The sequence below is a fragment of the Hetaerina americana genome, unplaced genomic scaffold (genome assembly GCF_022747635.1).
Source record: "Hetaerina americana unplaced genomic scaffold, ioHetAmer1.1.p SCAF_12, whole genome shotgun sequence".
NCBI classification, from domain to species: domain Eukaryota; kingdom Metazoa; phylum Arthropoda; class Insecta; order Odonata; family Calopterygidae; genus Hetaerina; species Hetaerina americana.
Window position 1 is genome coordinate 9,681,099 of NW_027286292.1, and position 17,928 is coordinate 9,699,026.

General features: G+C 34.0%; 1 protein-coding gene across 1 annotated transcript in view; it reads right to left on the reverse strand.

The window, feature by feature from the left end:
- Syp (synaptotagmin binding cytoplasmic RNA interacting protein) overlaps nucleotides 1–17,557 on the reverse strand; it is a 128,718-nt gene extending 111,161 nt beyond the window's left edge. The window contains exons 1-4 of the mRNA XM_071582918.1: nucleotides 17,448–17,557; nucleotides 16,846–17,040; nucleotides 10,515–10,747; nucleotides 6,944–7,051 (exon numbers count right to left, since the gene is read on the reverse strand). Of these exons, the coding sequence (XP_071439019.1) occupies nucleotides 6,944–7,051; nucleotides 10,515–10,747; nucleotides 16,846–17,038 (534 nt within the window). The 5' untranslated portion in view covers nucleotides 17,039–17,040; nucleotides 17,448–17,557. The remainder of the gene's footprint in view (nucleotides 1–6,943; nucleotides 7,052–10,514; nucleotides 10,748–16,845; nucleotides 17,041–17,447) is intronic.
- Nucleotides 17,558–17,928: the final 371 nt, after the last annotated feature.

Genomic DNA, 17,928 nt, shown 5'->3' on the forward strand with positions numbered 1-17,928 from the left:
TGGCCACCTAAACGGAGAAAAAAGAAACCAAACAATTACAGACCTATTTCCCATCACATCCATATAGTGCAAGATCATGGACATTTCATTGCTAGTTTGATAGAGCAACAGCCCAACAGTCCAAAAGTTTTTGATGACTTCCCGAAATGATAAATTCTACGAGATGAAACCCCTTGCTTTTCGTTCATGATATCCGTAGTTCAGGAGAGTGCTATGCTCCAGTGGCCGTGGTTTTTCAAGGTTTATGCAGTCGGAGTAACTTCAGGTGCTCCCAGTGTAAAGCGTCATCAGATATCTTTAAATCCTTCTTTATGTTAATGACATTAACTTTGTAGTCACTAAGTAAAATAACCTTATTGCAGACGAAGATGTGGTTCAAGAAGATATCAACAACCCTGAGAATATAATAGCTTTGGCAGATAGCCTAACAGCTATGCAATGATGGTACCACACATGGCAATTTAAATTAAACAGCACAATGATGAATTTTTGGAAAAAATCAATTTTCTCCCTAAAGCCTTGAGCACCACTACTTTTGCATTACCTTAACCAACTACCTAATCATAATATTTTCTTAATCCTTTTCCTCACATTTCCCCCATATTTTTCTGATAAATTCTAATTTTTCATGTCACCAAAATTTGAGAGATTAAGTGTAGAATAGATAGATTTAAGATGTCATTTTTCCCATGAATGATAAGAGATCAGAATAGCATTGCTTGACTGAAGGTGGTGTTTTGGGTTAAGAGTAGTCTGGTCTGTAATTAACCCCTGCCACTCGTGCCAGTGTTGACTGGCAGGATATTTTGTTAAAAAATATGTCCATCTAATTTTAGCACATTATGTAAGTGCCATTTAATTGGATAAAAAAATTGTTCGATATTACTTGAGGCACTATCAAATCTGTAAAAGAAGACCTATGTCCTGCTCTCTAAATTGAATTAAATTTCCACAAAATGGAAAACCAGGGAGGGAAATACAACAGAACCTCATCATACGAGCATAATCCGTTCCTCCATCTTCCGCATTACGTGAAAAACTCATTTAGAGGAACAACTTTTTGCAAACAAATTAATGTAAAATACTATAATTTGTTCCATTCCAAAAAAATATGTCCATGTTTATTCAAAGAAATTATCTATACATTGTATAGGATGGTGCATCATGTTCACCTTTTCCTTTATATTGGATTGAAGCAACCAGGAATCAACAGAAGTCCGTATTTAAGAGGTCAACATTAACAACACGAGAGAATGTTGATTTTTTACAGAATAGCAAGAACAACAATAGAAGTACAGCAAGAAATCATTTCAAGAGTATTATATTAATTATTTCGTAGCACTCACATTAGTTCACAAAAAATGAGCTTACAATAATTTTTATACTTCTACAACTAACCAAATACAATTTAAGCAAAAAAAACCGCCCTTAAAATGGATCTTTGAATCAAAGATAATCTGCTAAAAAAGTTAGCAGTTCCAAATTTTTAGGATTAATAATTGACAAAAACTCAAAACCGGAATGAACATGTTAGTTATTTATGCAGTTAACTTTCCACAAATTCCCATGTCCTAAGAAACCTGGCAACGGTGGATCAAGCAGTTTTAAAAACAGCCTACTTGGGTACTTTATAATCTCTAGTGGGGTATAGAATTATTTTTATTATAAAAAAATAGTGCCTATGCCTACATGTAATTTTTTCCCATTTTAATAGTTTTCACCTTGTTCAACAATTCAACATTCTTTTATTGAGATTTTATTGAGGCTTTCACGCTTTCCTTAAGTTTCTTTTGAAATTTTACTTCGGTGGATTATAAATCAGGATAATGCTTCACTACTATAAGACAAATCTATTACTTTCACAGCTAATTACAGCTTTTGCTGGCATTATTAGTCACCTGATTTCCATTTAGAACTGCATGATATAGATGCAATAGTTCTCCTGACTCAAGGGGAGAAATAGACTGCCTAGCTGGATGAACAATAACACTGCATTCAACAACATAACCTACTTCATACAAGAGATCTGGCGAACATTAACACCGCTGAACAAAATTCTGCAATTTTGATGAATTTAGTAATTTTCAACTTTTCACTATCAAACAAAAGTCCAAGACCCACAAGGTTTGGTATACTCAGGTGTATTGTGTGGCTCTCAATTATTTGTATTAAAAATTTTAAATTATGATAAAAATCAATCAGAAAATTACTCCATAAATAAGTTCACTAAAATTTAGATTTTCTCAGGTCCATCAAAACCTTACAGTAATATTCAGTAAGAATAACCTCCGAAATATTCCTTCATTTTAAACTACTCTGATTGCATTACCCTGAGCTAGTATAAATGTACATTGCAACTGATTGGATATCTTAATCCAGATAACACACCTATCTGAAGTGTTCAGTATAGCAACTGCTTCTATTACTTACTACTACTAATTCCTACTTCTATTACTTGATTCATAAAGGACAAAGAATAGAGGCTATGTAAAAAGTGATTCCATAAATTTATCCCCATCCATTAAAAACCCTTCATGGAAACAATTTCTTTGCACTATGGGAAAGTACAGAAAAATGAAGAGATTAATATTGCACATAGTGGCATCAATAATAAATTTTAAATTTTAATTAGTTCATCTTCTTTAGTGTAAAAAGCTTTTACAAAGAGGAAGTTGATGTCAGCAAAATTAAGTAAAGATACTCGGAAAAGATTGGAGCAACATTCGATAAGTAGCATAGTTTTGTGTGGAGTAGGATTTTGATTGTTCATGCATGAGGATCTGATTAAATTGGAGGCTTTTGACATGTGGTTGCAGAGAAAGATTGATAAACTAAATTGGAGACAAAGTACAAACACGAAGTACGCATCATATAGCTGAAAACAGGGTTGAAGGGTGATGTCTAAAAGAGGCAAGAAGGCGGATACTGAACGTTTCGATTGCTGATACACTTGTTTTAGAGGGAAACATTAGACAAGTGGGGGAGAGGAAAAAAAAGGCATGCTAAAAATGATTTATTGCCAGTCAATGTTGGTCATTAATTGAGGTTTCCATATGAAGTGTTGAATCAGTGTTTCCATGCAACACCAAGATGAAATGATAGACTACCATAACATTAATACAGTATTAACCCCATATTAGCATGATCAGAATGTACTTCGCCCTGAAGACGATGGCAGAGTCAGCCTTCGAAACGTCGGTGTACTGCAACCTGACCCGGTCGGAAACCCGAGAGAACTGCTTGAAGCAGAATGTATGTTTTCCTACAATTTGCAATTTAATATTTGTCCCATAGAATTTCCTCTTTTCCAACATATGTTGAACCATCTATTCACAAGATTTCATTTTCAGTTTTCCACCAAGTACACTACTAGCCAGGGTAAAAAATCATGATCAATTTCTTAAACATTTATTTATGTATATGAGCCATTATAAAAAAGCTTTTTAACTTAGTTTTGTATGGGCACACTTTCAGTAGGTACAAAATAGTACATATACAAGCCATAATGTGAATGGTTTTTTGGAAGACTTTTGAACATGGCAAAGCGGTGTGGAGTACCACAAGTTAAGGACATTATACCTATTTAAACTAGTAACTTCGGGTTACCCGGAAAAGATTCATGCAATAAAATGAAAATATTGTACAATTAGGAGTTAGCTACATAAATTATACATTGTAAGAACACCTGTGGGAGACTTCATTTCACACACAAGGTGAAATTATGGGGAATGAAAATGACATCTGTCTCACACATGCTGAAGCATGGAAAAAACAAGAACTGGTGACTGACAACTGCGATCATTTGCACTATGTTGATGCAAAATTTATAATATTGATCGGCTCCTGAACAATAAAAAATATTGAAACTTGCTTTATTACATAAAAACTACACTGATTCAAATATATTTTATTTTCTTCACAATATTTTTAAATTGGACAACTGATTGTACTAATGGAATGAAAAGGTAGCTCTTGTGTTAAGCTTCCCTCAATTGCTCCGGAAAGTAACTATTACCGATGTTAATGTATTTTTATTATTTTCATTAATCATATATAAATAATGAGAGCTAGAATTTAAGAGATACATATGATAAGATAAAAATAAGGTGATTCAGTAATTCAGTAATGAAAGACATTATGGCCTTGATATATGAGGACAAATATAATGGAGTGCAATAGATTAAAATATTCCAAAATCATCTCCATACCTGGCAAAAGTCAATAAGGTGAACTTTAGTAAGTTCAATAGTTTCAGCCTCAACTTTGTGGAAGTTCATTTTAATAAATGAAAAAGAAACACTTTGTTCCAATCCACCACTTTATTACAGGTACAACTAGTTTCGACGCTACGGCGTCATCCTCAGGTACAAAGTTTAAAGTCACAATCATTGTATATATACCCTCTTCTGGAAAGGGTGGGGGAGTTGTGGGAAGAGGGGGCGGGGAGGGGAGTACGGGGGTAGGAACGAAAGAATGTGGGAGAGGGTAGGAAACACCAGGAAAAGCGTTAGTGAGTGGGGGGGATTGGAAGGTGGGTTAAGAAAGGGGAAAATTTCATTGGTCGGTATAATTTGAGTCAATGGCTAATGGGGATAAAGGTACGGGTTAGGAGTCAATGGGAGTTAGGGGGAAGGGGTTAGAGGTTCTGTCTTTCTGTTATTGCTAGGGAGGCTTCCAGGAGAGGTGATACGTTTTCAAACAGAATGTCATTGAGTAAAGGATGTTTCTTCATTGTTCTCCGGATCTCCAACTCTTCCTTCTTGTCCATCCTCCTCCCCGCCCCCTCTTCCCACAACTCCCCCACCCTTTCCAGAAGAGGGTATATATATAATGATTGTGACTTTAAACTTTGTACCTGAGGATGACACCGTAGCGTCGAAACTAGTCGTACCTGTAATAAAGTGGTGGATTGGAACAAAGTGTTTCTTTTTCATTTATTAAGGTGAACTTTAATTAACACTAGCAGCCATGTGATTTTTTGGGGACCAGATCTTCCTAGGAAACCATGACCAGCACAGGGAAAGGAACTGGCCCCCGTACCGTGATCTGTGAATTTCACATGCAGTCAGGCTTAGTACTGGGTGAACTCCATCATCACCTATCAAACCAACCTTATGGTTGATTACTTTGTTTATGGTTTTCTAATAGAAGGAGAATATGAAACTCACAAGGATAATGAATGCAAGGGACCTGATAATAGGAAAGTATGGATATTAAAAAATGTTTAAATTAAAACATTAAAGACTTCAACTTTTGATTTTGAAAAATTAAAAACTTTTAAGAAATCCCAGATTTTGCAAACAATTATAATAAAATTTAGAGGCAGAGAAGAGAATAGTATGGGTAATCCACAAAATTGAAAATCAACACACAGATAATAAAGAGTTCATATAATTATTTGAAAAAATTTTAACTTTTCATGTTGAGAAACTGGTCATTAATTAACGTAGAAATGGGAAAACTGTATTCTGGAAAATATATTTGACAAATATCACTTCATAAAATGGTCATTGGGCTAAACAACTTAATGAGAACTTGATTGTGGAAAAGGTAAAACACGGATATCATAATTTTCACAGATTATTAATAGTAAATGAATATTAATTTACTCCTTTCATAGATTTGAGAATGTCATTTTTTAACTAGAAAATATCCACAATAATGTTTTATGAATGTATTTTTTAAGTTAATTAACTATTTCAGTAAGATTTGAAATAATAGAATAAAATAATATACTCCCAGATTTTCACCAAGCAACTGTCATAGAGACCCAATAGAATGCACTACGTAAGAGGTGACAGAATCACCAGCTTTTTTCTGTGCCCAGTTAAATTTTTTATTCACATATGTACAATCTTATTTTGAAGCTCATTTTGTACAATATTTTGTAAATCTCTAGTCTTCCCTAATGATTGTAATAAAGAAAAGAAATTTAAGTAATTATATGGATAAAGAAACTACATTAAGATTCAAGAATATAAAATAAAATGCTTAACTTTTCCATGACAATGGGGACCAGCAAGGTATGTCTTCCAAATCTAGAGGTCTAAGATTTTGAATTTAAAAATGATCTATCTTAGAGTGTTCTGTTAAAAATGGTAATAAAATTCTAGATAAACAGACACCCCTCCTACTATCAAAAACACCCTTTAAAACCTGTTTTCCCTTACAGACAAAGCACATTTTAATTATTTTTTATTTATTTAAAACAGCCTTGGATACATTTTTTCATACTTCATCAAAGTAAAAAGGCACACTGTTACCATCATACAAATGATGCAAAGTAGTAATTGAAATGAACACGCACCAGCCATTAATTCATAGTCAGCGAAAAAATAGTCTTCACTTCATACACACACCCACCCCCTTAAGTTCTCAGCATTATATTAGAGCGCTATTCACACAAAATCATATTGCTACTGTCAGCACCACAAAATTATACTTCGTTTTACAATTTTAACAGTCATCAATAACATATTCACCAACCTTGCCAAAATCTTTTCAGTCTTTTTCAGACCCCTCCCTTGCCCAGACTTTCTAAACAATACAACATAAAAATAGCACTAGCCTATTAGCAAACATACTTGTCACACCACATGAATTTATAGAGTGGAGATTTTATCATAGTGCCTCATATGCATACATGTAAAATCTATGCTATCACACACATACTTACAATGAATGTAAGACAATGGATGTGCAACTTCATGAATAATATTTGTGTCAAATGGCTCCACATCCAACGTGCCTCGTGTTCTAAAAATAAATACGTGATGGAAGCCTTGTGAACAAGATGAAATGCACCTGCCCAATTATCAATCCATGTAGGTTACAATAACATAAGGACTGTAACACCCATAATTATCATATGAACAGTCCAAGCTGATGCTTTAACTAATAGATTGTTCTAACTCAAAAGAGTATGAAAAAACATTTAGCTCACCTCACAGCCATTGCCTGGGGTGGGGCCATCCCATCCTGGGGGGGGACCACCATACTTCCTCTGTCCAGTAGTGACATCCAATGTATACCCTGTCCGTTCCAATATTGACTGTGAAAAAGAAAAAGTAAAACAACAGGGTTAACAGACAACGAACAAAACATCCAACATTTAAAATGAAAATAAAAATTTAAACTGCACATTTTACTGCCTAAATAAATTAATTACCCAAAAAATTACTTAGAAGTAAAATTTCTGGACAAAGCCTGGCCCTTTGCATGTCTGCAGGGATGAATTTTATACCCAGCGAAATATTTCCTTTGGGTGAAATTATTATTACTGAACCAGAAAGCCCCAAATTTCTGACTCTTAAGTCAATTTGGGGAGAGAGTTTATAAATGACAGGCAAAACTTAGCATATCCCATGCAATTACTTTCATTGAATAATGTGTTATGAATACATCTGCTCGATATTAATTAAGGATTTTCCAATAAAGTTGCATACTAGAGGTAATGTACCCAAACAATGTATCCAACGCATTAACAGAAAATTAACAAAATCATAGCAATTCTGCTTCCCAGTATCAAATGGCAATATCTTAAACTTATAAAAAGATTGATATGAGCCCTCCAACATTTTAATACCAATACAGAACTACAAATAAGCAAATGTCAATGATTTAAAATTACTTACTGATTAAAAATGTAGACTTGGTATTGGATGCCACTTCAGCTAGTTTTTTAAATTCCATACCGAGGATACAAAAAATGGCTGGAAAACTTGCTACATTTGAAAGCTAAGATGATATGCATTGGTCACTATAACATTTACAATGTCAATCATGATAAGAGGACAGTTAAAATATCCTTTGAAAATATCTTTAAATGAGTACTGCTTTTTTCTTCACAAGTGTGAATTAAATGTTAGATAACTTGCATTGGATAATCTGTAATAGTGACACAAATTTTTCTGCATGCCAAGTACAATTACTATGGAATGTTAACTAGAAAACTTATTTCTTTACATAACTTACCATCCAGTAGCAAACAGTTTCTTTCTCAACCTACCGTGACCTGTCTATTATCACTTTCAATTCTTTTGTTTACTTAAAAAACTAGATTCTCCAAAATTCTCATTCTTACAGGTGTCCCAGGCCTAGCCATTACTACCTCCTATTCTTTAACCACTTTCCTGATCATTCCTTTCAAATTCCCTTTTTCTCCCAGCCCTTTCCTTTTTTCAGCAACAATGTTAAAAATTTAACTATTTCACACTGAAGACGAACCTGTATTATTCAACATATATCTTATAATTAGCAGCATGAGAGAAATATTTTAAGAAATTGAAGAGCTAACAGATGACTTAAACATCATGTTAAGTTATAATTGTTTGGGCATATTTAAGGAATTTTATTAAGTACTTCACCCCCCCTCCCCATTAAGATCAGAGGACCGGTATGAATGAATGAGGCCATTAATGAACTACCTACACAAGATACAAGGACACAGTATAACATCCAAATATTTTTCCTTTAACTTTTATAAAGCACAGGTGCCAGATGCATAAGAAATATGTTAGTAAGATTTCCACTGCCCATATCCAGACCCATCAGTCTTAGCTGCAATATCTTTAACAAACTTGTTAACGCACAACTGAAGTGTTCTGCAACCCATGTACCACTCTAAAAAGGTACTTGGAATATCCATTTGATAAATACCAAATATTTGAGGGCACACCATAAATCATTTTAAGGGCAACAAATGTAATAAAAAATTAACCAATTCTTACCTTAAGTATAACCTAATTATGATCAGATTCACATTTACAATAACATCGAATTCACAACTGTCATATTGCCAAAATGCATACTTGAACGGCTTATATATCCATATTATAAAAAATGCCACCAATCCCTATTGCAATAAATTTCTAAGTAGTAAAAAAATTAATTAAGTTAATGAACGACATTCATTCGGTTCCTACAAGTCATGTTTTTGTAATAAAGATAGATTTAATAATGTTTCCTCATATCAAGTAAAATACTCAAAGGAATGCTAAAGTCATAAAAAATATTTACATACTGGCTTGGGCCTTACACACTGGAGAAAACCAACTTTAAATGCATACACACAATTGAGCTAAAATATTATTTTACAAAATATTAACAATCACTACATTAAGGCTGCTACCAATACGTCTGGTCTATCCCCTCACTCACAGCATAACATTCTGATTTAGCATGTGAGATATTCTATCTATACACATGGTACTCTGTAAGCCACAGGTAGGCGGTGTGAAAAGAGATAAATAACCCTTAATCAATAATTTTGAGAAGTACTAAGATGTCCGAATGGCTGGATTCCTCATAACCAATATTTGCTTCAATGAATCTTCCTCAAGAGGACGAATAATATTAAATTTTGCAAAGCCTCTCTATTGCTTTTCATGGGAAGGACAGGAAAAAAAGGAAAAATTAAAAGTTTTAGAATCAGGAAACAAATTTTGCAAGTTGAAAAAGCTGCCTTTGATTCATTGCAAAACAGGACGTCTGGTAACACTTATCAATTAAATACTCAGAAAACCCATAGTTTCTTCAATTTTTGAATTCCTGATTTTTAACAAGCTCTTTGACAGATCTAGGACTGCTGTCTCTCCTGCAGTTCGCTCATCTTTCAAGGAAATTCCTTGCAGTTAAAGGACTCTACCACCAAGTATAACTTGCCTAAAAGTTTGTTTGGATGATGATTCAAACACATTTAAGCAATAACATCTAAGATATAAATTTATATTTTGTCACTTTTCCACCTTGGCTTTATAAAAAGTAATTTTGCATTGGTCCAAAACCATTTTTAAATTAAAAATACTATGTACACTTTGGTTCAAGTGGATTAAAAGTAATTTTACCCAAGTCTTGTTTAGCCATTCTAATGAAAATGACTCACCATGCAATGCTAACAATGAAGTCTCTGCAACACAAGTAAATATGCTTACTGTGGATAGAAAATAAAAGAACAATGCTTCATACAGAATGAAACATTATTCTTTCAATGCACTCTCACAATCAAAGAACTATATATTTTAAAGGGACATTTTTCCCATTTTGTGTCCCCCACAAAAACATGAGGGGTTTACTGCATATTTAGGATCAGTCGTTAAATTGTCAAATCATAAATATGCCAAGGAAAGCCAAGCAACACTGCTGGTATATTAATTAATGGGGACCTAAGCAATCAAAGTATTATTAATTGTAACATTTTAAAATTCTCATTAAATTTACGAATCAGTGCATCAAAAGATTTTCTTTTCAAACAACATACTACATAAATGTAACAAAAGAAACTCAAGAAAACATTTTAATCAAAGGTATTTAAAAAATTTTTAATGAAACTAACTATAATTAGGTTACCAAACAATTCTCTTGCACAACTACATGTTATAAGTACACAAATATAAGAATGATTACAGAAAAACTTTTCAGCCCCTTAAGTAAACATATACATTCATTAAACTTCATAAAATGACCATAATTGAAATGGACACCTTTACGGTGATGTGTGAAATTTCCATCCATACCTTTATTTTATCCTCATCAGGTGCTTTGGCTAAGTTATTGGGTTGTGAACCTTGCCCAGCTCTGCTTTTCTGCCTGTAAGTCTTCATCACGCCACACAAGTACGCAGACTTATTACTGACGTGCTCCAAATTGGCATCCAACAGCTGAACAAGAACATTCAAAGCACCCTCAACAGGGAATTCTTTTAGGGCATCTAATGCCCGCTCATCCAAGTCTGCATGAGCCAATTTCCCTGTAATGTCGAAAAATTACAAAATACTTGAACACCCTAAATAAGATTTAAATCTTTGGCAAGGAGCGTATATATTCATGCTACAACTCCAGTGTAATGCAGTGGACTTGAAATCTTTGTTGCAAAAAAATTATCTAGCCTCCTTTGGCAATCAACTTCGTTCACAGGGTAACTTATGACATTCATGAAACAAACAAAAACACTTCACCCTCATTTTATTAATTATTACTTCTATATTGGTACACAAGATTGTGAAGAGTGCAATAAGCATTATTGCACTAAATATACATACAGCCAAGTAAAACTACCAGTCCAGAAAATTAAAATTCATTTATCTCTACCACGTAACTGTTAAAAATAAATAACCCTACAACATACTCACACAGTATTATCTCCCACCAAAAGAAAAGCTTCTATACTGATATAATACTAATAATACTGATCATGACATAATTTGAAGCTTATGATTACCATGAAGTCATTCCTCATTTAGGCAAAGCAAATAACAGAACCACCAATGGCTTTCCTAAACATGAACTAATTCACTGATTAGAAGTAATTACACAGCAGGTCTGAAAAAACAATTAAAAAATTCATGTTATTTCATTTCTGATGCCATGTCTTCGCAACTTGTCCAAAAAATAATTACCTCAACACCATTAATTTCAACTGTAAATCACCACATACACAAAAAGTAATATTGTAATTGAATACTTAAGTAAGCAATTATAAATGAGATCAGGCTATTTATTATTGTCAATATAAATAACACATTATTCCCTTAATTAAATGCATTTAACTTCAGTGAAAAACCAATTTGAAACACAACACTACTTCAGAAGAGATTTTTATTTCCTCCTGCACTGCATGCTAGACATTCAAATGAAATTGGGTAACAAACAACTTCAGACATCTAATTTCTAAGAAAACTCTAATTTCAACTAATGAACCAAGGACTTGCTTCATACAGGTCATATTTAGAAAATCATCATCCTCTAACTAAATCTAAACTAACTAAACTTTCTCTTGAACAAGGCTCCTTACAATCATACCACTAGCATCATGTTATTCAAAACCAACAAAAATATATTAGGATAGTACTTGAATAGTATTTAAATAATTCACATGCAGGGGCTCAATGCATGAGCAATATTAAAATCGATTTCTGTGATGATAGACAAAATTATTGCACAGGTGAAACAACTCAAATAATTGTTGGAGAACAAGTCTGGCGGCCAGGAAAAACAGGCTTCATCGCAGGAAAATTTCTCTTTATTTACAAAATTTTCACCATAGCACATTAAACCTTTTACATAAAGGCAGTATTGCCTGACCATGATATGACAAGGATTAGTTTGCGATCTCAAAATAGTTCACTCTTATGGCCATTTAAGTTCCCCAAAAAAATTTACCTGATGCTTTTAAATCAAAGAATGTCTACCATATTAATTTTTAAAGCATTTTTCAGTAATTTTTTCATGAAAATTGTTGCCAATCCTGAACATTTCATTTTAGTTCCTGCCAAGGTGATTTTAAGGCAATAAAATCCGAGGAGCTAACCAAAAATAACAAATTCTCAAAACACCCCAACTAACTTTTATTTACTGATGAAGATAAGGTAGATTATAGATGCATATTATTATTATGGATATTCTGTTGGTCATGGTATGTTTTGGATAGAGCTATATGATACAACAGTACAACGATATATCATCTTGCCTCTCCAAACATGACTAAAGTGACCTCCTGCAACACAAAGACACCCTCTTCAATACCTCAAAACTTCCTTCCTTCATTCATTCAATGCAACATGGCTGATCTATTCCAACCCATTCAGCGGCTGAATAGCATTTTCCCCCTTTTCTCACCATTAAATAAATTATCAAACACTGATTCCAAAGAAACTGCGGGAGATGCCGGAACAGTTACTTTTAACGGAGTCATCCGCTAATGTGCATTTCAATGCAACAATTTCAGAGTGTAAAAATCATTCACCTTGACTGGGATCCCAGTCAAGGCGAATGATTTTTACACTGAAATTGTTGCATTGGAATATCAAACACTGAATTCATCTTCCCTGCCTTTTCTTTCTCCCACAACCCCCTTTCCTGCCCCACTATCTTTCTGCCCATTTCACACTCACCATCCTACCCCAAATCCATATTTCAAAATAATTCAATCTATGACTGTCTCCTTACTTCAATACACATACTTATGTACCTCATAAATCCATGGCCCCTAGCAATGTTTAAAAAACCCTATCTTAAAATACTTAACGTCCCTGCCAGCGATTCGTTCTTCCTTGTGAAGGCTTCTTTGTCTAAATCTGACAGAAAGCATACAGCCCACACACACTGATCAGTTTTTCATTAGGGTGAGTCAATAATACCCCTCGTTTCAGGATCACCTAAACTATTTCTTCCGATGCAATTTGCAGTCCTCACAAATTTTCCTCATTAAACTGCATTTTCCTTTTCTCTGTGTGGTCATAACACAGTCATGACTTTTCAAGGGCTGACCATAGCTAATGTTGAGGACACAACTAAAATATACAATTCACATATATTTCTTTATCAATTTTGTTATTCATCGATATCAATATTTAAATGGATGAACGAAAGATATATGTGCAGTTAATTTCTAGCTAACATTTTTATCTTAATTCTGCCTTCTGTCTACCGAACTCACCTCATTACTCCATTCTCAAAAAGGATACTCTAACAAAGATGCCAAAAATGGAAAAAATCATAATTTTTTCAATAAACTGAGACCCAAGGAACAGACCTTCCATTGTAGGTGGGTATTACTATATTAGCCACTAGAAGTCAAATAGGGTGTATTCTGCAACAGTCAAGAATTTCTTATCACTGCCTCTAATTCATTCGAAATGAGTACCTTTGAGTCTGATTTTTTAGATAAGGCTCTTGGAGCACATGGGTGGGTACTTCAATTCAGCCTTGCCACATGTCTTAGAATACTAGTGGTGGGTCACTCTTATAGAAGCTTTCAATATGAGGCCACCTTAACTAAGTTTTGGGCTAGTTAAGCCTTGCCATCTGCATTCCTTTGAAATTCACCTTTTGAAATTTTCTCCTCTCCCTTAGCTGCAGAAATATTTCATATACACTAAAGAAGATCCCAAAAGGAAGACAGTACCAAAATCAGGGAAAATAATTCTCATGCATTCAAAGCCAGGTCATAACTTCTTACATTAAGGTTTTTAATGTGTTGTTTCAAACTTAACACCTACAGTACACTTTCTTTCTGTTGATAAAATAAACATTAAACCTGCAAGAGTATAGATGCCCTAAATTTGTGACATTTCTATCACACAAGATAATTTAGGCATAAAAAATGTGAATGCAAATGGCTCACAATAGAAAGAATTCAATAAACAATTAAAAATTACATTAATCACAGAATACCCAAGCCCAATGAACTATGGCACCTAAGGATCTATTGAAATTTGAACTGAAGTTTTTTCATAAAACCCAAGAATTTCCCAGGAAAAATGGTAACACATGGTTACTTAAACCATAAATACTACTAAAATACTAATGCATAATTATTAAGGATCATACAGTGTTTTTCGGATTAAATATATCTAAGTATGCAAGTTGTATATTCTTGGTGTTAATAAAATTGCTTTGGTTTCTCTACAACTTATAAATCCCCCAAACCCATGATAAGTAAAACTTAGCAAAACAAAGGTTTTAATAAAATGTGATTATTGAAACCCCCATAAATATAATATCACTTAAACAAAACTTATTTAACTCTAGGTTGTACCAACAAACCATTTTGGGACTTCTCATACTGAACCCTCAAATCAGACCTGCATATCTCAAATCAAATAAATCAAAACTTCCATATAAAATGAACATACCTATATCCATATGACCTCTTTCAATCCTTTAATATTGGCCATTTATTTGTATGTATTGCAAAACGTTGCTAATTTTGTACACTTGCTCAGGTTATGTGAAATATTTTTGGCCTATGCCGACACAATATGATAGCTCTCTAGGAGTGTATACCAATTGTAGATATATTTTGGAAAACAATTTAGCCATTGCAATTACCTATTCCAATAAAATATGATGCAGATGTTTGTATGCTATTGTTTTATCAAAAAGTTACTGATGGCCAAAATCTACAAAGGCATAATCCAAGCCGAGTGACTAGTGATTACATTAAATTGAAGAAATTAAACTGATTTTGACCTTTAATTATTAACTAGACGCAAATAGCTTTTTATATTTTCACTAAATTCAATGGTGTACCTTTAAATACAATTCCTTAAAGACAATGGATTCGCAAAAATGCCACAAAATCCCATTTTTAAGGGTGGTTAAAACCGACCCATTTCCACTATCTTTTTAAGGGTAACCGACGAAACAAACGCTTATATTTGGAAATATTGGTTAATTTTTCACATGGGGGAAAAATTCGTATTTTATGTACCAATATGATACAATAGAAAACAATTGCAAAACTCAAGAGCTACCTACAATCTCGAACCGTTAAGTGAACACAACATGAAGGTATCAGTAACGTGTACATAAATCAGATCTCACTGTATATTCGCAATGGGGATGATAGTTAAATATTTCTTAACCCTTACTATTCTGTAATTAGAGGAAAGATGGCATGGGGCACAAAAAATGACTGAAATCGAGCGCACAATCAAGAATTTCTCGCTTCGAAAGTGAGAGATAATGTGATTCCCAAGTAACTAACAAGACCGACCACAAGAAGGCATAAATTATTTCGTATTGCTGAAGAACTTGAACAATTTGCAATACGAGCATTGTTGTTTCCACCGGCTCGAATGAGGTCACGTGCCTACTCCCTCTCTACATCCTCCCACTGCATGTCATGCGTAGTATTGATGGTACTAACCTAAGACGTTGAACTGACAACTCCAAATTACTTTCCGTGTACTTTTGATAATTTGTATAGTTATATTGAAAAACCAATTGACCTTGAAAAAAAATAGAATAAATATTTATTCCATTAAATTTAAACGTGATTTCGACTTGAAATTTCTTGACGAAATCCGAAATTGTGGAGTATGCTGCTTTCATCTATTTTACTCAATTTTCAAAAACTATGATCACCAGGTTAATCGAACGGAGGGCCTCAATAACAGAAATGGAGAGAACGGCTAAGTAAATTGCCACGATCCACACAGAGAAATGCAACGCACAAAAATTAAAACTTATGATGTTCTCCAGTGGCAAAAAAATAATTCCCGCTCTAACAAATGGGCGACACACAATTTACCATTGACAACAAATGCCGGGAACTTATTAGCACACTAACTACATGTAAACAATTTGTGTATGTATCAGTAACCACTCAAATTATTAATTAATAACGCAGATTTAAAAGCAATTAATGAAGACAGCAGTAATGACAGTTGTATCTATCCTATTTCATAGCAGAAGATAGGCATGTATCAAACACACCATGAATTACTCTCAAATAGAGAAAATAGTGAGATATCTATGAACGTAAATATATAATCTATCGATAGATTTCACGCTACAAAAATTGATACAATTGGATCGCCGAACCTTAACATTCGATAGTGTTCCCAAACCTCGAAGTTTGTATGATACCTAAAACACGCAGTTACCAAAAATAATTAAGGAAAACCAATATACAGCAGTACCTAAGCTGCAAACTCCTAGCGGTGTTCCGGCAAGAACAATGCTGGTATGTAATTGTGCATAGCATTTTAAGGCAAAACAATCACATCATATTCAAATTGTGCAAAAAACAAAGATTAGACAAAACCAATTGAGGAAAATAAACAGCCCCTTTCTGAAAATGTAATATAAAACACTGCTTCTATACTTTGAATGCCAAAACTGTTTTCTCACCACTGCAAACTTCACCACACTGCTACATAATTCATCGGTTTAATCATCAGTAAAATTTAAAGCGATATATTTGGTTTCATAGAGACAAGTTAATTAAAAAATCAAGTGCTACATAAGGCGACAATAGAAGGTTAATCAGGTTTAAAATCATAAACAGTTTAACATAAAAACAACATGCATTGCACGTAAACTAAAGGGTGAGTGACATACCAGTTTTGTAGATTTCATCCAACTTTAAGGCAACCTTTTCATCCAGCCCATATGCAATTAATGTCTCGTAATCCTCAGATTGGGTTTTCTCTCTCATGAAGGAAGGCTGCACTACCGGCCCCAAAGTAACCACAACACTATCGTCTCCAGATTCGTCTTGATCCATTGTTGTCATCCCATTCCCCTCTGCCATTTCTGAAATGATTAGATCATGCACGTTGAGTTGAGTGCAAATCCTGGTTGTCGTTGACACACACGCACACTAAACAAACACCACATGAATTGTCAAACACCGCTCAAAATTATTGTTGCACTTATTACTTCCACAGACTGCCTCTATTGAAAACTATTCTAAATTACGAAAGACTTTCCTCAACAATAACATAAATGCTGTGTAATTAAGTAGTTCCTTCTTTCACCTAAGAGATTTCACAGATGTCAATTGAGATAATAAGAAATGTACTCAAAAATAAAATACATAAAATTCAATAGCTACACCCCGGTATCCACCGGCCGGCAATAGACCGTAACAACACAGCGTACCACACTCACACCTAATATAAATTACTCAAAACAATTATACCACGTTAAAGTGATATTACCTATGACAAATCCGTGTATAACACTAAAAGTCCTAAATTTTGCTTCCTTATATTTCGCAAATTAATTCGACAGCATGAAACGAGGGCAAATGGCGGCTTCATCAACGTCAACGTGAACAAAAGGGGTTCACCAAACGACGCGCAAGGATTTCAAGCAGACAGCGCTTCGAAATGTAGTGGCCGATTTGCTAAAGTTGCCGAATAGTGGTGTAACCGGCGAAATTGGGGGACTCTGGAAGAGGTTGTAGACATGTGTTAAAGGCAGTGCTTACGTATCGCGTCAGCACATAACATTCGTGAAAAATACATCAAGTACTATCTTATCACCTAAAGTTATTTTAGATAGAGCGTAGTTTGATTTTAAATTATTGCGCTTACCCGTTATCACTAGCGTCTATGGGAAAGTAATTCAGCATACAGTTCACAGATACCTGACGGCATTAGGCTGAAGAGGAGAATATTGTCTAAAAGCTGTTGTACG